General features: G+C 44.8%; 2 protein-coding genes across 3 annotated transcripts; one reads left to right on the top strand and one right to left on the bottom strand.

Annotated features, from left to right (window-relative positions):
• Positions 1 to 718: 718 nt before the first annotated feature.
• On the bottom strand, positions 719 to 13,514 carry LOC129815582 (prolyl 3-hydroxylase 1-like). The gene is made up of 15 exons (XM_055869524.1): positions 12,962 to 13,514; positions 11,724 to 11,876; positions 5,132 to 5,321; positions 4,906 to 5,037; positions 4,616 to 4,755; positions 4,343 to 4,432; positions 4,178 to 4,230; positions 3,790 to 3,911; positions 3,563 to 3,690; positions 3,298 to 3,393; positions 2,906 to 3,056; positions 2,559 to 2,676; positions 2,319 to 2,394; positions 2,051 to 2,191; positions 719 to 1,863 (listed from the first exon to the last, which is right to left on the bottom strand). The coding sequence occupies exons 1-15, from the start codon at positions 13,424 to 13,426 to the stop codon at positions 1,255 to 1,257; spliced, it is 2,664 nt and encodes an 887-aa protein (XP_055725499.1). The 5' UTR covers positions 13,427 to 13,514; the 3' UTR covers positions 719 to 1,254.
• Positions 13,515 to 17,246: 3,732 nt separating this feature from the next.
• Positions 17,247 to 21,828, top strand: LOC129815581 (adaptin ear-binding coat-associated protein 2-like). Of its 2 annotated transcripts, none has more exons than XM_055869522.1 (8): positions 17,247 to 17,411; positions 19,057 to 19,157; positions 19,306 to 19,410; positions 19,596 to 19,677; positions 19,796 to 19,904; positions 20,023 to 20,164; positions 20,285 to 20,369; positions 20,636 to 21,828. In XM_055869522.1, the coding sequence occupies exons 1-8, from the start codon at positions 17,311 to 17,313 to the stop codon at positions 20,673 to 20,675; spliced, it is 765 nt and encodes a 254-aa protein (XP_055725497.1). In that variant the 5' UTR covers positions 17,247 to 17,310; the 3' UTR covers positions 20,676 to 21,828. The 2 variants fall into 2 exon arrangements, with proteins under 2 accessions (XP_055725497.1, XP_055725498.1); XM_055869523.1 differs by lacking the exon at positions 17,247 to 17,411 and adding an exon at positions 17,598 to 18,114.
• Positions 21,829 to 25,601: the final 3,773 nt, after the last annotated feature.

Genomic DNA, 25,601 nt, shown 5'->3' with positions numbered 1-25,601 from the left:
AATAACACCATGGCACATGACTTTGAATTGGAATATCAATTCTACTCATTCTAATTCTGTAGGGAAACTCAGCAACTCATCTCACATCCCCAAAGACCTGATACAATTCAACTATTTAAAACTAAGAATGTGGCTGTAGGGTGGAGCATTATTTTGATATAAACATGATCCTAATAGAATAGTCTACTGAGGAGATAGCTGACTAACCAGGGATCAACAACAGACGTGTTGACCACATACAGGCTCCCGAGTGGCACAGCGGTCTAAGGCACAGCATCACAGTGCTAGAGGCATCACAACAGATCCCGGGCTGTATCACAACCGGCTGTGATCGGGAGTCCCATAGGGTGGCGCATAATTGGGTCAGCGTCATCCTGGTTAGGGGAGGGTTTGGCCGGGGCAAACCGTCATTATAAATAAGAATTTGTTCTTAACTGAATTGCCTAGTTAAATAAAAATAAATACATCTGAAAAGTCTGAACAGGCTTTCATACAACTTGGGTCTCCTGGGAATTTGATGACCTCCACAAAACTGTAACTGTGATTTAACGCTCTCCAGTAGTAACCGGACAGTTAAACCCTGAGGGTCCATACTTACAACATATTCAGAAGGAAAATGGGTACATATTCCATGTGTGATGTACATGAGATGCCATTCTAGTTCCTCTCTGCCACCTAGTGTTCTCTAGAGGTATTACATGAAAGAGCAACACCAATGTAAGAACTGTACTTTTATTTAGTGTATCCACATGAATCCAGGTATCAGTCTCTATTCAGACACATTTGTTCATTGTTGTTCTTTCCTGTTTTTTGTTTTTTGAGGAAATTACATCTTCCAATTCCTGAGGCAAAGAACAGTACATTTTAAAACAGTACAAAATAGCAGACTGAGAATCCAAAATTATAAACAAAAGTAATATTATATATATATATATATATATATATATATATTATCTGTTCACATGAGTCTGGGATAGGTATTCAAAGGTGGTTACATTTTAGCCCTATAGAAATCTAATTTGATTGATTTGATTGATTGGTTGGTTGAGATCAGCCATCAGAGTGAGTTTGCAGTCCCTTGGTATTACGGTATGGCTTACATTACAACACCATATCCTTGTTCCTTACCACCATTATTGGGCAGACAAACAACATCCAAAACAATACAGCAAACAACCTCAAAACCTTGACAAATATATTCAAACAGTAGAAAAAAAAGACACCACAGAATAAGAGTCACAGGTGCTGTTGGTCTCACAGCTCGTCCTTGTCTGTCTGTGAGTCCGAGGATGACTTGAGGTCAGTATTGGAGTCCTTGGAAACCTTTTTGACAGGGATTTTCTCTGTCTTTTTTGTCGCTGGCTTCTGCTCTTTTTTGTATGTTTTGTCTGCTGCCTGTTTGACGTTTGTTTTTGCTGCAGGTTTTGCTTTAGCCTTGTCTGCTGTCTTAGCGTTGGCTTTGTCCCCTGCTTTAGCCGCTGTTTTAGTCGTCGCTTTTTTGTTCTTTGATGCATCCGCTGCTTTGGCTTTAGTTTTAACCAGCTCTTTCACCTTGGCTTTGTTACCCTTTTTTGCAATTAGTATTTCTGCGGGCTTCTCTATCGGCTTCTCATTCTTTTTATCCTCTGGTTTATCAGATGGGTTTTCACTAACTGTTTCTGCTGGTTCCTTAGGCTTCTTCTCTGCTGGTTTGTCATCTGGTTTGCCTGCCTGCTCCTGTACTGGGGTTGCAGCTTGACCAAGAAGCGCAGACTGGTCAAGAGGTGTAAGCTGTGGTTGTGAGCTCTCTGTCTTTGTCTTTGTGAACTCTGTGTCCGTAGGAGAGGAGAACATCTTCAGCATCTCTTGAGCTTGGATCCGATCCTGGAGACACACACACACAAATTAGGTAAGTCTGAAGCAAGAGAAACTGATGAAATGTAGATTAATCAATAAATGGAAAGCGTTGCTTTCTCCCTCAGATTACAAAATAGCCCATCACAACATAGAATGATAGAAAGAAATACATGATATACACGATTCCAGATGAATTAACTGATAGATATGTTACCTTCTCCTCATGTTTGGGGTCAAGGGTGAACCACAGGGCCACAGCACACCTCTGGCCCTTAGTGACCGCTCTTACCCCGTGAGGGTTCTCATTCCCAGCACCGAACCCAACCACACGACCACACTGAGGACGCACCTCTGCCTGGACAACACAGGCCAGTGACATCAGTCATCATATTCTCAATTAACTTATACCTTAAAATAAATCAAGGCGAAACAACTGTTTACACTCTGCAGCACTCAAATCCACATCATTGATTGACACTTACTGTGACCGTTTTGGCATCCAGTTCAGTGAAAATGAAATCTCCTCCTTCAAAATCATCATTCAGATAGAGGATTGCGCTAAAACACAACAGGAAAAAGAGAAGTGTTTTAAAGACAGTGGTGCATGATGATACCTGCAAGTGCAGTAGATGTTGCTGATACTTACGTTATAAGCATATGCATGGTGTGTGTACCTGGTAGTCTCTCTCTCTGTGTGTGTGTGTCTGTCTGTGTTTGTATACCTATAGTCCCTGTTTGTGTAAGCAGGTGGTTCTTTAATGCACTCGTTGAGCTCAGAGACCAGCAGGCAGTTGTCTGCATGAACCGGGTGACTCAGGTTGTCACGGTCATCCTGCTTCTCTGTACAGACAGAAGATGGAAACATAACTTACTGTATGTCTATACACTCAGACAGGCAGGTGAATAATGTGGGTTAAATGACATCCTGGATTTGATATAGACAACTTGAAGAAAATAGAACATGTTGTTTTCCCATAGTGGTGAATTCCAAAAATGCCCTAAACTCATTCTGTCTGGCAGTCAGCCACAATACTGTCCCCTGGGGGCCCACCATAATTGACTTTCTTACCGTCGATGGCGGAGCGGCAGACCAGGTGGGAGTAGGAGAAGTAGAGAGGAGAGTCCAGACGGAAGTACGACTCCAGGACCCCACGCACCTTCTCACTCATGTCAAAAAACAGGCGGGCACTCTTCAGGGGCACAGTGCCCTCCTGTCCCAACTATAGAACAGTACAAGATCATCAGAAATAGGTGCTTTCTTATCCCTAACTCGCTGGTAACTGTACATTGATGCCATTGTGCTGGGGCTCAGCTTTAGATAGGTTGGGGATAAAGCTGAGGCTAGGGAATGAAGCTAGCTGGGATTGGGGAAGTTAGGGTCAGAGTTGGCAGTGCTGGGTTAGTGGTGTTTGGGTTATGGTTTGGTAAGCAGAGCTGTAGTGTGTAGGGTCAGTAATGTACCTTAATAGCCTTGAGGACAGTGACTCCTTGGAAGCTCTCGCTGGGTGAGTGGGGGGAGGGGCGGCCTTGATACCCATCACCTTTCAGCGCTGCCGCCTGACAAACACACAGCGTCAACACACACAATAACAGAATCATGCAATCAGTTTTAACACACAGACCATCAGAAACACACCCTCCATTAACACACAATCAACATACACACTGTCAAACACACACAAACACTGTCAATCACAAAGACTAACTAGCCCTGACTCCCACTCACATTAGAGAGGCGGGTGAGCTCTCTGCACTCGTCATTCGAGATAAAACCATCCAGTAGAACCCTCTGAGACCCATTCAGCTGCTTTGACGACATAGTAATCTTGATGTCATCAAACAACAAAGGACCACCTGGTAGGGACAGAGGGAATGAATATAGAGAGAGGTGCACGTCAGAGTATTCTACACAGTCCACTGACATTCCCAAACTTCATGCTCTAAAAACCCTACCTTCTCGTACGATCTTGGCAATGTCAGTCGACTCCTTGTTCTTCTCCTCCACCAGAGTTTCAATCTCCTTCATCAGATTCCCAATCTCCTCAGTGATCCTCGCCGCAGTCTCCCTTTCTGCCCTGCAGGGGACGCCAATGAACCAGTTAAAAGGTTCAAACAAATTGGAGAGCAGAGCCTATTCTGAAATTGAGAGCATACATGTATGTACTATGTACCAGTGGATACTGGTGTCACTTTAAATTAGAGAACGGATAATTGTAATGGCTTGAATTGAATGAATGGAGCAGTATCTTTGATCATTTTCCATTTGAGCCATTACAATGAGAGAGTCCTCCAATTTCTCCCTCCACCAGCCTCTAATGGTCTGTACGTGTATTTCTCATACTTCTGCTTCTCTCTCAGTTTGAGGGGCATGACGTCTGCAGGGGTCCAGGAATCCTGCAAAGGGAAGGAAAGGATGTAAGATCACATGCTAAAACCACTTGATAGTGATCACCTATCTTGTAGAAACAGTGAGACACAAGCGAAGATCAGAGACATGTTAACCTACCGGATCAACAAAGGTGATTCCAAACACTTCATAAGCAAAGTAGAGTAGCTCCTTTTCCAACAGGGACTGCTGAATATGCTGTTTCACCACCTGAGAGAAGACATGGAGGCAAGTGGGTTCGCATGGGGCACAGGTGTGTGTGTGTGTGTGTGTGTGTGTGTGTGTGTGTGTGTGTGTGTGTGTGTGTGTGTGTGTGTGTGTGTGTGTGTGTGTGTGTGTGTGTGTGTGTGTGTGTGTGTGTGTGTGTGTGTGTGTGTGTGCGCCCACACACACCAGTCTAGCGGATATGGCTGCAGCCTTGTCCTCCCCCAGCACAGCGGAGTAGTAAGCCAGGTTCTGATTCATCACCTCCTCCTCTGGATGGAACAGCAGGTAGGTTTTAGCCCACTCTATGGCCTGCTCATACTTCTCACCTGAGAGAGGGGGGAAGGAAAGGGGGAAGGAAGAGAAGGAAAAAGAGAGGGATAAGAAGAGACTGGTATGAGAGGAGAGGCAGGCACAATCAGATACAGACAGACAGCAAATCCTCCTGATTCTTTCAGTGAATAGGGACTTAGACTCACTGTTGTAGTAGGAGAACTGTAGGTAGTTGAAGTGGGAAGGGAGGAAATCCTCAAATGGCTTGTCCTTTCCCGCGGTGGAGGCTAGCTCCACAGAACATCTCTGCTTACAGTTCAGAATCTGCATGTAGTGGTCTGACAAAGACAGGGGTACAGGGTTTACGCTTTTATCCAAAACGTTAGCTTGGGGTTGTTTGGGGATTTAGTCTGTCTTAACACACTATCTCACCTGTCATGGACTGGAACAAGTCGGCACTGTACTCCATGTAGTTGTACCCATCGTAGACGTAAGCTCCTTCACAGAGCGCCCGGCACTCCTGGTCCTCGCTGAAGTACTCCTCCACTGCCGCCTCAAAGTGGTCGATGGCCAGACCGAACGAATCGGAGCTGTAATACCGCTTCCCTGCAAGGAACTCTGTCTGAGAGATGGATTAGAGAGCAGAGCAAGGAGTCAGCAGATCCTAGACCCTACCACAACCTTGTACCAATTAGGTCCCTTGTCACTTCTCCGGTGCCCTATGCCTGTCCTTTCCAAGTAGGCAAATGGGTAAATGGTTTCAGTCTGACTATGTGTGATTCTAACTGTTCTAAATGGTATATAACGGGTCCTTTGTTCCTTGGATAACTGATACATTGTCAGTAGGATAACTGGTGCATAGTTACTATTATAACGGGTGCATTGTTACTGGGATAACTGATACATTGTCAGTAGGATAACTGGTGCCTAGCTACTGTTATAACTGGTGCATTGTTACTGTTATAACGGGTGCATTGTTACTGTTATAACTGGTGCATTGTTACTGTTATAACGGGTGCATTGTTACTGTTATAACGGGTGCATTGTTACTGTTACAACGGGTGCATTGTTACTGTTATAACTGGTGCATTGTTACTGCTATAACTGGTGCATTGTTACTGTTATAACGGGTGCATTGTTACTGTTATAACGGGTGCATTGTTACTGTTACAACGGGTGCATTGTTACTGTTACAACGGGTGCATTGTTACTGTTACAACAGGTGCATTGTTACTGTTATAACGGGTGCATTGTTACTGTTATAACTGGTGCATTGTTACTGTTACAACGGGTGCATTGTTACTGTTATAACGGGTGCATAGTTACTGTTATAACGGTGCATTGTTACTGTTATAACGGGTGCATTGTTACTGTTATAACGGGTGCATAGTTACTGTTATAACGGTGCATTGTTACTGTTATAACGGGTGCATTGTTACTGTTATAACGGGTGCATTGTTACTGTTACAACAGGTGCATTGTTACTGTTATAACGGGTGCATTGTTACTGTTATAACGGGTGCATTGTTACTGTTATAACAGGTGCATTGTTACTGTTATAACGGGTGCATTGTTACTGCTATAACGGGTGCATTGTTACTGTTACAACAGGTGCATTGTTACTGTTATAACTGGTGCATTGTTACTGTTACAACGGGTGCATTGTTACTGTTATAACTGGTGCATTGTTACTGTTATAACGGGTGCATTGTTACTGTTATAACTGGTGCATAGTTACTGTTATAACTGGTGCATTGTTACTGTTATAACTGGTGCATTGTTACTGTTATAACGGGTGCATTGTTACTGTTACAACGGGTGCATTGTTACTGTTATAACGGGTGCATTGTTACTGTTATAACGGTGCATTGTTACTGTTATAACGGGTGCATTGTTACTGTTATAACGGTGCATTGTTACTGTTATAACGGGTGCATTGTTACTGCTATAACTGGTGCATTGTTACTGTTATAACGGGTGCATTGTTACTGTTATAACTGGTGCATTGTTACTGCTATAACTGGTGCATTGTTACTGTTATAACGGGTGCATTGTTACTGTTATAACGGGTGCATTGTTACTGTTATAACGGGTGCATTGTTACTGCTATAACGGGTGCATTGTTACTGTTATAACGGGTGCATAGTTACTGTTATAAATGGTGCATTGTTACTGGGATAACTGATACATTGTCAGTAGGATAACTGGTGCCTAGTTACTGTCATAATGGGTGCATAGTTACTGTTATAACTGATGCATAGTTACTGTTATAACTGGTTCATTGTTACTGGGATAACTGGTGGCTAGGTACTGTCATAACGGGTGCATAGTTACTTTCATAACAGGTGCATAGTTACTGTTATAACTGGTGCCTAGTTACTGTCATAATGGGTGCATAGTTACTGCCATAACGGGTGCATAGTTACTGTTATAACTGGTGCATTGTTACTGTTATAACCGGTGCATTGTTACTGCTATAACGGGTGCATTGTTACTGTTACAACAGGTGCATTGTTACTGTTATAACGGGTGCATTGTTACTGTTATAACTGGTGCATTGTTACTGTTATAACCGGTGCATTGTTACTGTTATAACGGGTGCATTGTTACTGTTATAACGGGTGCATTGTTACTGTTACAACAGGTGCATTGTTACTGCTATAACGGGTGCATTGTTACTGTCATAACGGGTGCATAGCTACTGTTATAACTGGTGCATTGTTACTGTTATAACGGGTGCATTGTTACTGTTATAACGGGTGCATTGCTACTGCTATAACTGGTGCATAGTTACTGGGAAAACTGATACATTCTCAGTAGGATAACTGGTGCCTAGTTACTGTCATAACGGGTGCCTAGTTACTGTCATAACGGGTGCATAGTTACTGTTATAACTGGTGCATTGTTACTGTTATAACGGGTGCATTGTTACTGTTATAACGGGTGCATTGTTACTGCTATAACGGGTGCATTGTTACTGTCATAACGGGTGCATTGTTACTGTCATAACGGGTGCATAGTTACTGTTATAACGGGTGCATTGTTACTGTTATAACGGGTGCATTGTTACTGTTATAATGGGTGCATTGTTACTGTTATAACGGGTGCATTGTTACTGTTATAACGGGTGCATTGTTACTGTCATAACGGGTGCATAGCTACTGTTATAAGGGGTGCATTGTTACTGTTATAACGGGTGCATTGTTACTGTTATAACGGGTGCATTGTTACTGTTATAACTGGTGCATTGTTACTGCTATAACGGGTGCATTGTTACTGTTATAACGGGTGCATAGCTACTGTTATAACTGGTGCATTGTTACTGCTATAATTGGTGCATTGTTACTGTTATAACTGGTGCTGTCACGTTCCTGACCTGTTTTCTGTTGTTTTGGAATGTGTTTAATTGGTCAGGGCGTGAATTTGGGTGGGTAGTCTATGTTATGTGTTTTCTATGTTGGGTTAATGGGTTGCCTGGTATGGCTCTCAATTAGAGGCAGGTGTTTGGCGTTTCCTCTAATTGAGAGTCATATTAAGGTAGGTTGTTTCACACTGTTTGTTGTGGGTGGTTGTCTTCCGTGTCTGTGTATGTTGCGCCACACGGGACTGTTTCGGTATGTTTGTTCGGTTTTTGTGTAGTCTGTTTTCCCTGTCCGTGCGTTCTTCGTGTTACATGTAAATTCTTAAGTTTAAGTCGGTTTAGGTCGGTTTGTTATTTTGTAATCCTTCCTAGTGTTTGTTTTCGTGTTTCGTCTTTGTGTTAATAAATCATTATGTATGCACAACCCGCTGCACGTTGGTCGAATCACTACTCCTCCTCTTCGTATGAAGAGGAGGAGGAACGCCATTACAGAACCACCCACCAAACCCAGATCAAGCAGCGCGTTAACGGACAGCAACGACAGCAGCAGTGGGTCAAGGAGGATTGGACATGGGAAGAGATTCTGGACGGAGAAGGACCCTGGGCAGAGCCAGAGGAGTGTCGCCGTCCCAAGGCGGAGCTGGAGGCATCTAAAGCGGAGAGGCGACGTTATGAGGAGGCAGCAGGGAAGCAAGGCTGGAAGCCCGCAAGTACAACCCAAAAATTTATTGGGGGGGGGGGGGGGGGGGGATAAAGGGTAGTGTGGCGAAGTCAGGTAGGAGACCTGCGCCAACTTCCCGGGCTTACCGGAGAGCGGGAGTACGGGCAGACACCGTGTTACGCAGTAGAGCGCATGGTGTCTCCTGTACTTGTGCATAGCCCGGTGCGGGTTATTTCACCTCCCCGCACTGGTAGGGCTAGATTGAGCATTGAGCCAAGTGCCATGAAGCCGGCTCTACATATCTGGCCACCAGTACGTCTCCTTGGGCCGGCTTACATGGCACCAGCCTTACGCATGGTGTCCCCGGTTCGCCTACATAGCCCGGTACGGGTTATTCCACCTCCCCGCACTGGTCAGCCAACGGGGAGCATACAACCAGGTAAGGTTGGGCAGGCTCAGTGCTCAAGGCAGCCAGTACGCTTACACGGTCCGGTATATCCTGCGCCACCTTCCCGCCCCAGCTCAGTACCACCAGTGCCTACACCACGCACCAGGCTTTCAGTGCGTCTCCAGAGCCCTGTTCCTCCTCCACGCACTCTCCCTATGGTGCGTGTCTCCAGCCCAGTGCCTCCAGTTCCGGCACCACGCACTAAGCCACCTGTGCGTCTCCAGAGCCCTGTACGCACTGTTCCTTCTCCCTGCACTCGCCCTGATGTGCGTGCCCTCAGCCCGGTACCTCCAGTTCCAGTACCACGCACCAGGCCTATAGTGCGCATTGAGAGTCCAGTGTGCCCTGTTGTTGTTCCCCGTACTAGCCTTGAGGTGCGTGTCTCCAGTCCGGTACCACCAGTTCCGGCACCACGCACCAGGCCTACTGTGCGCCTCAGCAGGTCAGAGTCGGCTGTCTGCCCAACGCCACCTGCACTGCTCGTCTGCCCAGCACCGTCTGAGCCATCTGTCTGCCCAGCGCCGTCTGAGCCATCCGTCTGCCCAGCGCCGTCTGAGCCATCCGTCTGCCCAGCGCCGTCTGAGCCATCCGTCTGTCCAGCGCCGTCTGAGCCATCCGTCTGTCCAGCGCCGTCTGAGCCATCCGTCTGCCCAGCGCCTTCTGAGCCATCCGTCTGCCCAGCGCCTTCTGAGCCATCCGTCTGCCACGAGCCATTAGAGCCGCCCGTCTGTCCCGAGCCATTAGAGCCATCCGTCAGTCAGGAGCCGCTAGAGCCGTCCGTCAGTCAGGAGCTGCCAGAGCCGCCAGCCAGTCAGGAGCTGCCAGAGCCGCCAGCCAGTCAGGAGCTGCCAGAGCCGCCAGCCAGTCATGAGCTGCCCTCCAGTCATGAGCTGCCCACCAGTCATGAGCTGCCCACCAGTCATGAGCTGCCCACCAGTCATGAGCTGCCCTACAGTCATGAGCTGCCCTACAGTCATGAGCTGCCCTACAGTCATGAGCTGCCCTACAGTCATGAGCTGCCCTCCAGTCATGAGCTACCCTCCAGTCATGAGCTGCCCTCCAGTCATGAGCTGCCCTCCAGTCATGAGCTGCCCTCCAGTCATGAGCTGCCCTCCAGTCATGAGCTGCCTTCCAGTCATGAGCTGCCTTCCAGTCATGAGCTGCCTTCCAGTCATGAGCTGCCCTACAGTCATGAGCTGCCCTACAGTCATGAGCTGCCCTACAGTCATGAGCTGCCCTACAGTCATGAGCTGCCACTCAGTCCGGAGCTGCCACTCAGTCCGGAGCTGCCACTCAGTCCGGAGCTGCCACTCAGTCCGGAGCTGCCACTCAGTCCGGAGCTGCCACTCAGTCCGGAGCTGCCACTAGTCCAGAGTTGTCCCTCTGTCCTGAGCTACCTCTCTGTCCTGAGCTACCTCTCTGTCCTTAGCTACCTCTTTGTCCTTAGCTACCTCTCTGTCCTGAGTTGTCTCCTCTATTGTGGAGGGGCCTTAGTGAGGGTTCCTGGACCATGGTCGGGGGCGAGGGTCGCCACTCAAAGGACGCTAAGGAGGGGGACAAAGACAGTGGTGGAGTGGTGTCCTCGCCCACCGCCGGAGCCGCCACCGCGGACAGATGCCCACCCAGACCCTCACCTTGAGTTTTGGGGGTGCGCCCGGAGTTCGCACCTTGAGGGGGGGGTTCTGTCACGTTCCTGACCTGTTTTCTGTTGTTTTGGCATGTGTTTAATTGGTCAGGGCGTGAATTTGGGTGGGTAGTCTATGTTATGTGTTTTCTATGTTGGGTTAATGGGTTGCCTGGTATGGCTCTCAATTAGAGGCAGGTGTTTGGCGTTTCCTCTAATTGAGAGTCATATTAAGGTAGGTTGTTTCACACTGTTTGTTGTGAGTGGTTGTCTTCCGTGTCTGTGTATGTTGCGCCACAAGGGACTGTTTCGGTATGTTTGTTCGGTTTTTGTGTAGTCTGTTTTCCCTGTCCGTGCGTTCTTCGTGTTACATGTAAGTTCTTAAGTTTAAGTCTGTTTAGGTCGGTTTGTTATTTTGTAATCCTTCCTAGTGTTTGTTTTCGTGTTTCGTCTTTGTGTTAATAAATCATTATGTATGCACAACCCGCTGCACCTTGGTCGAATCACTACTCCTCCTCTTCGTATGAAGAGGAGGAGGAACGCCGTTACAGGTGCATTGTTACTGTTACAACGGGTGCATTGTTACTGTTATAACGGGTGCATTGTTACTGTTATAACGGGTGCATTGTTACTGTTATAACGGGTGCATTGTTACTGTTATAACGGGTGCATTGTTACTGTTATAACAGGTGCATTGTTACTGTTATAACGGGTGCATTGTTACTGTCATAACGGGTGCATTGTTACTGTTATAACTGGTGCATTGTTACTGTTATAACGGGTGCATTGTTACTGTTATAACAGGTGCATTGTTACTGTTATAACGGGTGCATTGTTACTGTTATAACGGGTGCATTGTTACTGTTATAACGGGTGCATTGTTACTGTTATAACGGGTGCATTACTAGGGACGAGTGGTGTCAGTCTCACCATGTGCGGCCGGGACTCCAGGTCTTTGAAGTCCTCCTGCTGTACTCCGGCCATCATCCTGTAATAGTCCAGGTTCTGCTTCATCTCCATGTGGTCTGGGTTGGCCAGGAAAAACGTGTTTGCCGCCGCCACAGCTTTATCCAGCTTGTTGATCTACACAGGTAAGAGAGATACTTAGTACAACAAAACAATGACACTACATCATATGAATAACTCTCACACAACAAGCAAACAAAGAGAAGTAGCACATTGAGACTCCAAAGGCTTCCCTAAATGCTCAGAAGTCTTCTGTCATCTGGCTAGGAGCCAGGACCTCCTGGAATGATGTAACAAATGTGTGAGCTGCAATCACCAGCATGCTGTTTCAGGCAACTAGTCATTATCCTATAGGCTTACTATAGTATACACGAATCTCAGTGGAGGCTGCTGAGGGGATGATGGCATATAATAATGGCTGGAACAGAGCGAATGGAATGGCATCAAACTTTGAAAACATGTGTTTGATACCATTCCACTGATTCCGCTCCAGTCATTACCACAAGCCCGTTCTCCCCAATTAAGGTGCCACCAACCTCTTTTACAGATTTTTGTGTTTCTGTTTGTAAACCAGTACATATTTTGCTCATATCTATTGGCATTAGTAAATAGGCAACATGGATAAACAATTTATGACCTGCAACTCTCAGGAACTGCAGGCCTTATAGGTTGCATGTGTTTACTTTATTTAACTAGCTACTCTTACTACAATGTAGTAACCCGTTTATAAACAGACGTTTAAACGAAGTTTGGTTTAGGCCTATCCTGTTAATGTATAGGCCTATTCTAACAATAGCTAAAGAAACTCTTGAATGGCACGTATATAGCATGCAGAAGCTGAACGTAAGTGGTCTGTCTACATAGCTAGACTCCACCTAGAGACGTGGCACGGCCGGCTGGGGGGTTGGGGAAAGCTGAGCAGAGCACGTAGCCTACAGTTAACGAATTGCTTGAGGGAAGTTTGAATAAAATTGGACAAAATAAAGTGACATTACCTTTATTTTGTCATGGAAGTGTGATAAATGTGCACCGAGATTCAAACAACATGAACATGTTGTGGAATAAGATATGATGCTGGAGCATCTTACTCCACAACATGGGATAATGTCTGTGTGGAAGATACATTGTTGCAAGTATATGCAATATATAAAAATGTATAATGCATAACTTTATAGGGCCAATATGGTCAACTCTTTTTATACCTTGAAGTACGCGACTTGCAGGTAATTGTAGGGTGTTCTTTTCTTAAACTCAAGGTCCACATCTTCAGTGACTTTATGGATAGTTGGTGGTCCAATTTTCTCACTTTCGCAGGTATTTACACAATCAGCCCTTTTCATAATTTTCTGGAAAAAGCCAAGATCTTCCACGGAGCCAGCGCCTGGTACTGGCACAACCATGCTAGATAAAGGCTCCCCGAAAGCGCTCTGGTTGGCACAAGTTATCCGACAATGCGCCTTCACCCTGCGGATCGCAGCCTTGTTCCGAAGCGCTCTCTCCATGTTCAGAATGACCGTCATCCAGTCCCCCTTGTAGTAGGCTTCCACCGCCGTGTCGAACAGCAGATCATAAGGTTCCAGAATAACATTACTACTGAGCTGCACGTCCGAAAGGCAATATGGGATGAGGCAAACGCCTAAAATCGCTACTACAAAACGCCACAGCATTCTGGAAAATGGGACCTCTGCGTGGAAAGGAGCAGTCGTCTGCAGAGAAGTGACCTGGAAGTTTAGCCGGGGCCTGCAAACTTCTGTCGGTGGGTGGGGTTAACTGGGAGTCGCTGAGACGAACAGCCGCTGTGAGGTGCACCACCGTCTCACGACTCACAGTGCCGCTGTGGCCCAGTTCACTCTCTCCTCACAGGCCGGCCAGACAACATCAAGGTCCAATATAAAAATATATCAATAAGTATATAGGTCATATTTAGTTGTTAAATTGTCTATTTGAGTATGATAACATCCCAGAAAGACATGTGTCTCATAAATATTTTTTCTAAGATGTTATCACACTCTAAATAGCCTAGTCCATTTAACAATAGACCAACCAAGAGCTCTCTGATATAAAAAAAAACAACATATTTGGAGTCAGCAGGTGTTACAAAGGTTCTAGAGTCAGATCATGACCATTTTCTCTGAGACACAGAAGATATAGTATATACAGTAAAGCTTCATTCTATAGCTAGAGGACTCCTGATATCCCCAGGAGTGATAAGTATAATTGTTGTCTTTATCTGTTGTTGTCTGCATGTTGAATAGTACTGTCTTTTTTTTGCTAACTAGGGACCCCCGAATGTTGCTGGCCAGGACTCACTAGCCGTGTCTGAAAGGACCTCAGCCACCTGAGCCACGGCCTGTTCCCCCCGCTACCATCTAGAAGGCGGACACAGTACAAGTGCATCAAAGCTGAGACCGGGAGACTGGAAAACTGCTTCTATCTCCAGGCCATCAGACTTTTAAATAGACACCACTAGCCAGGCTCCGCCCAGTGCCCTGCCCTGAACCTTAGTCAGTGTTACTAGCCAGATATCACCCGGTACTCTACCCTGCACCTTAGAGACTGCTGCCCTATGTACATAGTCATTGAAAACTGGTCACTTTAATAATGTTTACATACTGTTTTACATACTTCATATATACAGTGCATTAGGGAATTATTCAGACCCCTTTACTTTTTCCACATTTTGTTATGTTACAGCCTTATTCTAAAATGGATACAATTATTTTTTTCATCATCAATCTACACACAATACCCCATAATGACAAAGCAAAAACAGGTTTTTAGACATTTTTACAAATGTATTACAAATTGAAAACAGAAACACCTTATTTACATGTGTATTCAGACCCTTCGCTATGACACTCTAAATTGAGCTCAGGTGCATCCTGTTTCCATTGATCATGCTTGAGATGTTTCTACAACTTGACTTGATTGGAGTCCACCTGTGGTAAATTCCATTTATTGGACATGATTTGGAAAGGCACACACATGTCTATATAAGGTCCCACAGTTGACAGTGCATGTCAGAGCAAAAACATGTCAGGCAGGTACCAAGATCGCCTGCATAACGCTCCGGAGGAGGTAAGCGGGGTTTTCGGGGAGCCAAGGTAGGTTGGACAAATCCACTAGTAGTAGAAAGGTTACTGGGAGGTCTCAGATGTGGCGTGCTGCCTATGACCTAATTCACGGATTTGCTCCATTATAGCCTTAAACCCTTGGTCATGGCGTTCCGTCAGGGAACGAAGCCCTTCCAAATGGTCTCGCAGTTGCTCCTCATGCCTCTCAACGGTGGCTCCCTACAGGGAGACAGCGTGATGGAGCTGCTCCAAGTCTGCTGGGTCTGTCATGGCCAGTTCGTACTATAATAAGATTAGAGAACCTTCTAGAAGGACAACCATCTCTGCAGCACTCCACCAGTCAGGCCTTTATGGTAGAGTAGCCAGACAGAAGCCACTCCTCAGTAAAAGGCACATGACAGCCTGCCTGGAATTTGCCAAAAGGCACCTAAAGGACTCTCAAGCCATGAGAAACAAAATTCTCTGGTCTGATGAAAACAAGATTGAACTCTTTGGCCTGAATGCCAAGTGTCACATCTGGAGGAAACCTGGCACCATCCCTACGAGAAGCATGGTGGAGGCAGCATCATGTTGTGGGAAAGTTTTTCAGCAGCAGGAACTGGGATACTAATCAGAATCGAGGGAGAGATGAACAGAGCAAAGTACAGAACGTGCTCCAGAGTGCTCAGGACCTCAGACTGGGGCTAAGGTTCACCTTCCAACAGGACAATGACCCTAAGCAAAGTCAACGCAGGAGTGGCTTTGGGACAAGTCTCTGCATGTCCTTGAGTGGCCCAGCCAGAGCCCGGACTTGAACCCGATTGAACATCTCTGAAGAGACCTGAAAATAGCTGTGCAGCAATGCTCCACATCCAACCTGTCAGAGCTTGAGAGGATCTGCAGAGAATAATGGGAAAAACTCTCCAAATACATGTGTGCCAAGCTTAAGCTTGTATCGTCATACCCAAGAACCTGAGTACTGAGTAAAGGGTCGGAATACTTATGTAACTGTGATATTTAAGTTTTTTTGTTTTTAATACATTTTCAAAAAATAATAACCTGTTTTTGCTTTCTCATTATGAGTTATTGTATGTAGATTGGTGAGGGAAAAAATGATTTAATCAATTTTAGAATAAGGCTGTAACGTAACAAAATGTGGAAAAAGTCAAGGGGTCTGAATACTTTCCGAATGCACTGTATATACTGTATACTAGTCAAGGCTCATCCTATTACACTCATTGTCAAGAGTGTGCAAAGCTGTCATCAAGGCAAAAGGTAGCTACTTTGAAGAATCTCAAATATAAAATAAATTTTGATTTGTTTAACACTTTTTATATTACCACTCTATGGAAAAATGAGACTCTCATGAACATGATTATTCTATTACCCCCACAAGCATCATTGGACTCTGAAGTTGATTCTGCCAACTTCTGTCTGTAGCGTCGGAACCGTTTGAGCTAAACACTAATAATAACTCTGGAAAGGTGAGACTCACGAACACGTACATGTTGCTACCAGTTAAACATTTTTTTTAAGTATACACTGAGTGTATAAAACATTAGGAACACCTGCTCTTTCCATGACATAGAACGACCAGGTGAAAGCTATGATCCCGTATTGATGCCACTTCAATCCGAGTAAATGAAGGGGAGGAGGGAGACAAGTCAAAGGATTTTTAAGCCTTGAGAATATTGAGACAGGGATTGTGTATGTGTGCCATTCAGAGGGTGAATGGGCAGGACAAATGATGTAAGTGCCTTTGAACGGGGTATGGTAGTAAGTGCCAGGCGCACGGGTTTGAGTGTCTCAAGAACTGCAACGCTGCTGGGTTTTTCACGCTCAACAGTTTCCCATGTATATCTAGAAAGGTCTACCACCCAAAATACATCCAGTCAATTTAACACAACTATGGGGGAAAACATGGCATGACAGGCCTGATGGAAACAACTTTTTTCCGGCTAACGTTCCATATGACAAAACAAAATATGCTAGACAATGTGGGATCTATTTGTGTCGGTAAAATTAATTATGCGAGAAATCTCGGGGCAATAACCATCATATCGAAGTAAACTTGGAGTCACGCAATGAAATGTTGTGTGGTACTCCCACTACGACTCGTCGGGAAAGCATTCAGTTTATTAAACTACATATTAAATAAATTATAATGAACTTCACAGGGTGGTGAAAGTGCAAGGTGATGAGCATGATGCGCCTTTCCAATAAATATCGAGGGTCTTATTCTTGTGACATGATAACACATCTCTGGTGTGAAAAGTCGCATATTGTTTTTATACGTATTTTAGAGTATTCGCCATGAAAATATTTCGCCAATTATTGGGTGGAAACGTAGCTTGTGTCATAGACAACTTTTATGGTGCTTGTCTTGGAAAGCTACTGTAGTAATCATCCTCTCCAAGAGAGTCGCTCTTGAGCTGTACAGGGCAGTCTGGTTCACCCTCCCCCATGGCAGTTAGAAGTTTGGAAGTTAACTTGCCAAAATGGCACTGGCAGACGACAGCGGTTACGAGTCAGTGATCTGTGTAAAGCCAGAGGTTCATGTGTACAAGATCCCACCCCGCGCCACTAACCGTGGATATCGGTGAGTTTTTTATCAGGCCCGCACTTTTGTTAAACTTTCTAGCTTACTACTCAAATGTCAACCTGAAGAAGTGGAGAGGATCCATCAAGGTTGTTGCTAGCTAACGTTAGCTAGACATGATTCAGTTATTGAATGCATAACATGGCGAGAAGATGATTACTTTGGGAATAACGTTTTTATTAATTTAGCTAGTTAACTTTCAGTGTGTTATAATGTGACACTGTTAGGATCTCTAGCTGATAGCTTCTAATGCTAGCCAGGTGAGTTACTACTAGTGAGCTAGCTAGGTAAGATAACAGTTAAAATAAGCATGTCAGCATTCTTTTCAAGCGGTGTGCAATGTTAAACACATCTGCTGTGTCAAATTATTTTCCAGGAAACGTTAGCAGGAGGCACGGGACATTCTACGGTGGCTCAAACGTTCAGTCAGTCATTGTACAGTTATGTCACAGAACAATGAGAGATATTTCACCGGATGTATAAATTTGAAGCATCCGCTTGGCGTTTCCACTCACTACATGGTAGTATATGTTAGTGAACTACTTGCTATATGGTAGTGAAAGGAAGCCAAGTGACCGGCAATGGGAGAAGATGAAAATGGATTTTGGCCGACATTCGGGACATTTTCTCATCGATTATATATTTGATTTCAATACAGTTTTCTGTTCCCAAAACTAGAACCAGTTACGAACAGTGGGCTAAGGTTTGTAGTCTTTCCCTAAGTTATTGCGTACTATACATTGTAGGAGTTCCCTAACGGAAATATGCAAATGTCCTGCTAGAACGCGCCGATAGGATCTCGCCAGCTCTTGCTTTGCTCTGCCCACTATTACTCATTTGTTCCCGTTTGACACGGCGGGCTGTGGTCTATTTATAAACGTATTTGGTTATGTACTGTAGCTTGCTAACATTAGAGGAAAAGTGTATCTAGAAAATCGATCCTGGTTCTTATGTAAAGATATGTAGCTAATACCATTTTATAGCTAGATCCAGGCTGCATCACATCCGGTCGTGATTGGGAGTCCCATAGGGCGGCACACAATTGGCTCAGCGTCGTCCGGGTTTGGCCGTGGTAGGCAGTCATTGTAAATAAGAATTTGTTCTTAATTAACTGACTTGCCTTTTTAAATAAAGGATAATCAAAATATATTGTAATGAAACAGGCAGGGTGCGGGTCTCGAACCCTCGACCTCCTAGCCCGAGGTCCGGCGCGCTATCAACTGTGCCGCAAAAGCGGCAGAGTCGATTTCCGCGCTTATAAACCCAGGGTCGTTACACTATATTATATTATCTAGAGAGTACACAACCAAAATGCTAATAATTGTAGTAGTCTGGTGGGGTGAAGGGTTATTTCTAATAAGAGAAATAAGGATATATCTGTACTTATGTCAATAATTGTATGCTCTTATATATCCAATATAAAAAATAATGCTTCTTCGGGCAACAAAAAAATATACAATTACTCCTGATTTGCTGGGTGAGTGTGATGTGATGTAGCATAAGACTTATTCTGTTGCATAATTTGAGATTGCACTAATTATTGCATTACACAGTTTGATTATGGGTGTTTATGTAGTAGGCCCAATAGCCCTGTAACATAGCGGAATCATGACATGCAGGTATGGTGCTTCTCTTTGTTTTTCAGAGCAGCTGACTGGAAGCTGGATGAGCCAGCATGGACCGGCAGGATGAAAATAATATCCATAGGAAAGCTTGCCTATATCAAGCTAGAGGACAAAAACTCAGGTAGGTTAACTACTAGATGTCCGACGGTCATGGCTACATCTGCCAGTACTGCTGTTGCGCTCATGTCTGTACTGGCTGTCACCTTGTCTGCTTCTGATGCATGCCATCATATCCAACTTTGAGGCAAACTGAATTCTGTATTTCTTAGGAGAGTTGTTTGCCCAAGCCCCAGTGGAGCAGTATCCTGGATGTGTGGTGGAGGCAGTCACAGATTCCAGCAGATATTTTGTGGTGCGGATAGAGGACGGCAGTGGTAAGGTGCCTTCACATCAGAAAGACAGCAGCAGAAATGCATCACCATGCAAACTGATATGCTATGCTGAAAATATATTTTAGCGGAAAACAGTACAGTCTGGTATGGAAGGTTACTTGCAGATTAGTCATTTAAATACAGTATGCTTGTACATCTGTCTTCTCATGCACTTCTGTTTTATATAGGACGACATGCATTTATCGGCCTGGGGTTTGCTGATCGTGGCGACTCCTTTGACTTCAATGTGGCTCTTCAAGACCACTTCAAGTGAGTCAACCTCTCATACCTGTCCTCCTTGGTCTGGTATCAATGTCCATTTTCAATATAGATCTTCACATTGGAGCATGAAATAAAATCAAACATATCTCTGTGTCCTTTTCTACAGGTGGGTAAAACAGGAAGGTGAGCTGGCGAAAGAGGAAGCGTCTCAGAGCACAGCACCCAAACTGGACCTAGGCTTTAAAGAGGGCCAGACGATCAAGATCAGCATTGGGGTGAGCATTTGAGGTTACAGAAATAGATGGGAAACATGTTGAAAGGAGAGGAGAAACAAAATGGGATGTGAAGAAAAAGTGAGGAAGACATTTAAAATGTAATTTTTCTTTGTCTTAGAACATAAAGAAGAAGGATCCAGGTGCCAAGTCTCGGCCCATGGGTAGTGGCCTTCTCCTTCCTCCACCAATGGCTAAGGGTGCAGTCCTTGTAGCCCCTCCTGGAGGCCAGCAATCACCGCCACCGACACACTCCAACACAGGTAACCTTTTTAGGCTATAGAGTTCAATGATCAAAATGTCCCATTATCACTGCCCTTTCACATCTTAACATGGATAACCTCCCTACATTCTAAATAATCTCTTTGTTTTTACTCCACCAGCTTCTCTTTTAGATTTCGGAGGCCGGGTCCCTGCCGCCCAGCCTACTGCAGACCTGTGGGGAGACTTCACAGCGGCTGGCGCCAGGTCAGTCTTAGAAGAGCTAATGGTTTAGACCAAAGAAGTTGGCAGGCCTTCGGAATGGTGTTGTGGCAAGGGAAACTGACTAGGGATCACAGGGTTACTAGCTCAAATCCCTGATGGGTTCAAGTCTCTCCCCCTTGAGTGAAGCTTTTCAACAGTTTGGTGATTATAGTGGTGTCTATATTAGCATTTTATTGTCATCCTTCCATGTTATTGACATTCTCACATTTGTCAATATCCTCATCCTCTGCATCTTCCCTTCTCCACAGCTCCAGTCAAGACACTGCTAAAGGATGGGTGCAGTTTTAGCTGTGAGATGGACCACATACACACACCCTCTCACACACTCAGGCTCCTTACATTCCCTGGACAGAATGATTGTGGCAACAGAAATGAGAGGTGGGGAGCTCTGTCAACTGACAGGTTGCTTGACACATGATGCTGTACGTTACCTAATACATTTTGCATACCAGATGTATAGATTCAAACTATCAAGTCAATGATTGACCAGCACATTATTTTTAGACACAAAGACAATATTACTATTTTTAGATATTTTAACTATGCAGTCAGAAGTGACACTTCATTTTGTTGTTGAAGTATTGATACCTATTTTGCTGTCACTCTGACCAGGTGAAAAGTATGTGCATTCCATGTTAATAACACCTTAAGGTGGCAGTCCGCTCATTATCTTTATATGTCCATCCCTCAAAATGTCTAAATTTTTACAAAAATATTGATGTCAACCTTTCCCCTTATCTCTGACCCATCACCTCATACTACTAACTCATGCCTTCATCATCTCATTGAATCATCCAACGTTTGGTGTAAAGTTTAGTATTTGTATGCCTTTTTTATTTGTGTTGGTGAGGATTTGTTTTCTTTTGTATGTTTTATGTTCAAGTATAACTTGTGTCCCTCACTTATTTGAGAGAAAATGAAGGACAGGTGTGTGTCTTTTCACAAGGTTGGGAGTTGACTCTGCTTCAATGTTGCTCCCCACCCTCCTTTAAACTGGCCTCTTGGTTAAGATAAAGTATATTATCTGTTCCGATCAGTCTGATATCTGATATCTTGGGCCTTTAAGTATAGCAACCAGATCATACCAATGTCTAGTTTGGATTTTGGTAAATATGAGGTAGGTCAGAGAAAGGCAACATTGACAGTGTTTTAGAAGTTAAGTAGAATTCTGGTAGATGTGTGTGATGAGTTTAGTATTTTTTGTTATTTGTTTACATATCATAAATCTTTAGAAACATTTTCTGTCCTTTTTGATGAGTTTCTCTGTCATTTATTTTACCCTAGGAGTGCCTTTTCAGCGAAATAGGGGAAGTTATTGAGGTTTTGGCTTTAATTTGCAACAAATATTTTGCTCCAAGTGACTTACGCAAATCAAAATCACCTGTATAAAATGTAAAGCAAAATTTTTACTGTAAATAAACCATTCGTCGTTCAGTTCTTTTATGTTTGCATTGTCAGGTTAATTCCCACTACACAGGCAATGCAGCAGTGGTATGCTTCTTTAACACGTAGTTAGTTTGACTTTAGCCATGGTCTCCATGACTGGTGTTTGTCTGAAGTATGACATACACAAGCCTCCACAACTGTTTTGCTTCAGTGAACAAGAGGGAACTATGCCAGTGTGTCATCTGACACCAGAATTCAGGATTATGATTGTCTTATTAAGGTGTCAAGACTGCCTGGACTAAAACTTGTCTGTCACAGTGGTAACTTTGGAGAAGGTGCAAGGGAGCGTAGAGTATTAAAAAATTAACTCATTTTATTTCCCGTTCTGCTATATTGCAACATACACAGTTCAAAAGTTTGGGGTCACTTAAATGTCTGTTTTGAAAGAAGAGCCCCCCCCCCCAAAAAATAAGTCCATTAAAATAACATCAAATTAATCAGATACAGTGTAGACATTGATAATGTTATAAAAATGGTAGATTTTTTTATGGAATAGCTACATAATTACAGCCCATTATCAGCAACCATCACTCCTCACTAATCTCGCAGCAGTTGGCCAGTCTGTTTTCAGGAAATCTCCTCACACCTAGTATGTTACGGAGTCAGTTGAGTTTGGCTCTTAACATCCATTCCTTTTGGGGATTGTGTGTGGAATTTCCTGAAATATATTCTGATATCCATACAATATTATTACTAAATTCACATTGCCCTGACAACACGACTACTTTATAATTATACCTCATACAGTATTAATGGGGTGTTATACAGATGATCTGTTCTATAAGACAAATCTGTGTTTCCACTTCTGTCTAGACAGGGAGAAGATCATCCATGCTACTGCAATAAACACAATTCTTGCTTGGCTTCGGTTGATGCCCATTCCACCTGTATGATGTGCCTAGGCTTAGAGCATACCATTCAGTCTGTGGATTCCCCCTTCAGCAGCATTTATTGTGCTACTTTTGGCACATGCCTAAGTGAAGCATAATTAGCTATGATGGAGACAAACTCTAGAGGCTCTGGGAGCGGCCTCAAGTGTAAACAGCCCTCAGCGGCGGGCCCGCCCACCAAGCAGTCCAAGAAAGACGGGACCTACTCTGGATGAGTTGGAGGCCCAGGCAGCCTCTGTCTTAGCAGCTCCGCTCTCTCAGCCCGAAAGGCTCAGCTGAAAACTTAAGACAGGATCTTGATGCTGTCTCCATCCTTGCTGGTAATGACCTAAACGAAGACACCTCTGAGGCCCGTTCTGGATCAGCAAACTATGGCTCAGAGAGAGCTGAGAGTGAAACGCCCTGTTCACCAGCTGATATGCAGGAGCTCCTCAATAGGGTTCTGAATGCTCCGGATGTTAAACCAGACCCTAACAGCAGTCTGGGCAGAGTACATTCCTCAGTGCCCCAAGTTCTCCAATGAACTGTGTCAAACTTGGGCTAAGGTGAACTCAAGGTTCCATCTCTCAAGCCAGTGCAAGCCTTTGACCTTCATGGCTTCCCCCGAGGTGTTGGGACTGGACCGGTACTCTGTTATGGACGCAATTGTTGTGGCCATGGTCCTCCCACACAACGAGATCATTGGTAGGTCTCCCCGCTGTCCTTCAGGACCTCAGGCTACTGACGACCACTTAAAAGAACACCTTCCTAAACTTGGCCATAGTTGCTTGCCTCCATGAATGTCATCTCATCACGTAGACAGCTTTGGCTCTCACAGACATAGATGTCAACTTCCGTGAAGAAACTCCAGGCCAAGTTTTTGTGTGGATGCCATTTTGAATCAAACGGCGAAACTGCGGAAGGACAGAGACCAAGCAGTTTTATCATCGGTCCCCCTGCCCCACGTTACCCTAGCCAGAGACCATTGCAGTCTAGACCTCCGCTCTCCCCTGCCTTGAAAGGCTGTGGGAGGCACTTGTGAAGTCCCCCTGGGTGTTGGATACAGTACTACAGGGGTACAAACTCCAGTTCCGATGCCAGCCACCACCTTTCAGATGGGTTTGGTCAACTACAACAGCCGACCCCCTGAAAGAGAAGCTCTCCAACCTGAGTTTGCCTCCCAGCTGGAGAAGAATGCAATCAGACAAATCAAACCAAGAGAACAGCACAGTGGGTTCCATCTTGGACTTGAGGCCTCTCAACCGGTGCTTGAAAACCCTCCTCTCAGTCCCACATCCTATCAGCCCAGGCCAGTGGTTCCCCACGGTTGACCTAAAAGATACCTACTTCCACGTACCGATCCACCCAGCTCACAGTAAGTTCCTGTGCTTTGCATTCAACGGCATAGCGTACAAGTACCAAGTGTAACCTTTTATGCTTCTCCCTGGCACCAAGAACATTCACAAAATGGATGTATTCCGCTCTAGCACCCCTAAGATCACAAGGGATGATAGTACTAAATTACCTAGACGATTGGCTAATCTGCGCTCAGTCACGAGAACAGTAGACACATCTCTACTGAAGCACATCTCAGAGCTAGGCCTCAGGTTGAACATGCAAAAAAAACACCTGGTCCCCACAGAAACTGATGTTCATGGGCATGCGGGTCGACTCGTCTCTAATGAGGGCTCACCTCACTGAAGAGCGAGATCGAAAATTGTAGATCACACCAGTCCTTTTGTCCAAGACCAGAAGGGGACTGGTCTTCAGTGTCAGAGACTGATGCGTCCCTTCGCCGCAGCCTCTCTTTTGTCCCTATTGGGTATTCTACACTTGATACCCCTGCAGGAATTCCAAGGAACACAGGTATTGTCTCTTGACTGTGTCTAAGGAATGCATGCGAGCACTGGCAAGATGGCAATCCCTGAAATTCCTTTCATGCAGGATATGCCTGGGCAGAATCCATCGGCGCGAACTGGTTCAAACAGTTCATCACAATACTGTCACTCCTAGCGGGGACAGCATGGGAACTACCAACTGTCACAGGCGGAGGACACATTGTGGCATCCGAATTCCTGCAGCTTAGTGCCTGGCTGCTGAACAGCAAAAATGGTCTGGTTTAGATATTGAGCCCTCTGTTAACATCGTAGAGTGCCAGGGCGCGTCCACCATGTCAACCTATGGCACGAGGTGGCGTGTGTTCTGCCAGTGGTGTGGGGAGCAGAGGGTTGCTCCAGAATCATGCAGCATAAAAACTGTGCTCCAGTTCTTGAGGTTGTTGTTTGATGTTGGCAGGGCTGCATACACACTTAAGGAACAGTATATGCAGCAGCCATTTCAGCATGTCATGATGAAGATCAGGACGGTCCGCTTGGTAGCCATCGGCTCATGGCAAGATTTCTTAAGGGAGTCCGTCGATTACGCCTCTCAAGAGCCTACTCAGTTCCCAAATGGGATTTGGATCTGGTTCTTGGGAGTATAATCCAGACCTACCTTTAAACCATTAGAAGCTATAGACTTGAAACATCACTCTCTTAAGATTGCGTTTCTGGTGGCCATCGCTTCTACCAAGAGTGTTGGCGAGATCCATCTGTTATTAGTTAATGATGAGTGTTATCGTCTTATTCAAATCAAATTTATTGGTCACATACACATATTTAGCAGATGTTATTGTAGGTGTAGTGAAATTCTTGGGTTCCTAGCTCCAACAGTGCAGGAGTATCTAACAATTCACAACAATACACAAATCTAAAAGTAAAAGAATGGAATTAAGAAATATATAAATATTAGGACGAGCAATGTCGGAGTGGCATTGACTAAAATACAGTAGAATAAAATACAGTATACATATGAGATGAGTAAAGCAGTATGTAAACATTATTAATGTGTGGCCAGTGAT

The sequence above is a fragment of the Salvelinus fontinalis genome, chromosome 18, assembly GCF_029448725.1.
Source record: "Salvelinus fontinalis isolate EN_2023a chromosome 18, ASM2944872v1, whole genome shotgun sequence".
Classification (NCBI taxonomy): Eukaryota; Metazoa; Chordata; class Actinopteri; order Salmoniformes; family Salmonidae; genus Salvelinus; species Salvelinus fontinalis.
Note: the sequence above shows the minus strand (reverse complement) of the source record. Positions and strands in the feature narration are given on the sequence as shown.

Bases quoted from the DNA above. Each gene is read 5' to 3' on its own strand.
- LOC129815581 (XM_055869522.1), top strand. From the start codon at position 17,311: ATGGCACTGGCAGACGACAGCGGTTACGAGTCAGTGATCTGTGTAAAG. The intron at 17,412-19,056 runs GTGAGTTTTTTA...TTTGTTTTTCAG, and splicing joins GCCACTAACCGTGGATATCG to AGCAGCTGACTGGAAGCTGG. The intron at 19,411-19,595 runs GTAAGGTGCCTT...TGTTTTATATAG, and splicing joins GCGGATAGAGGACGGCAGTG to GACGACATGCATTTATCGGC.
- LOC129815582 (XM_055869524.1), bottom strand. From the start codon at position 13,426: ATGCTGTGGCGTTTTGTAGTAGCGATTTTAGGCGTTTGCCTCATCCCA. The intron at 3,394-3,562 runs GTGAGTGGGAGT...TGTGTTTGTCAG, and splicing joins AGCTCACCCGCCTCTCTAAT to GCGGCAGCGCTGAAAGGTGA. The intron at 1,864-2,050 runs GTAACATATCTA...GTGTGTCTCCAG, and splicing joins ACCCCAAACATGAGGAGAAG to GATCGGATCCAAGCTCAAGA.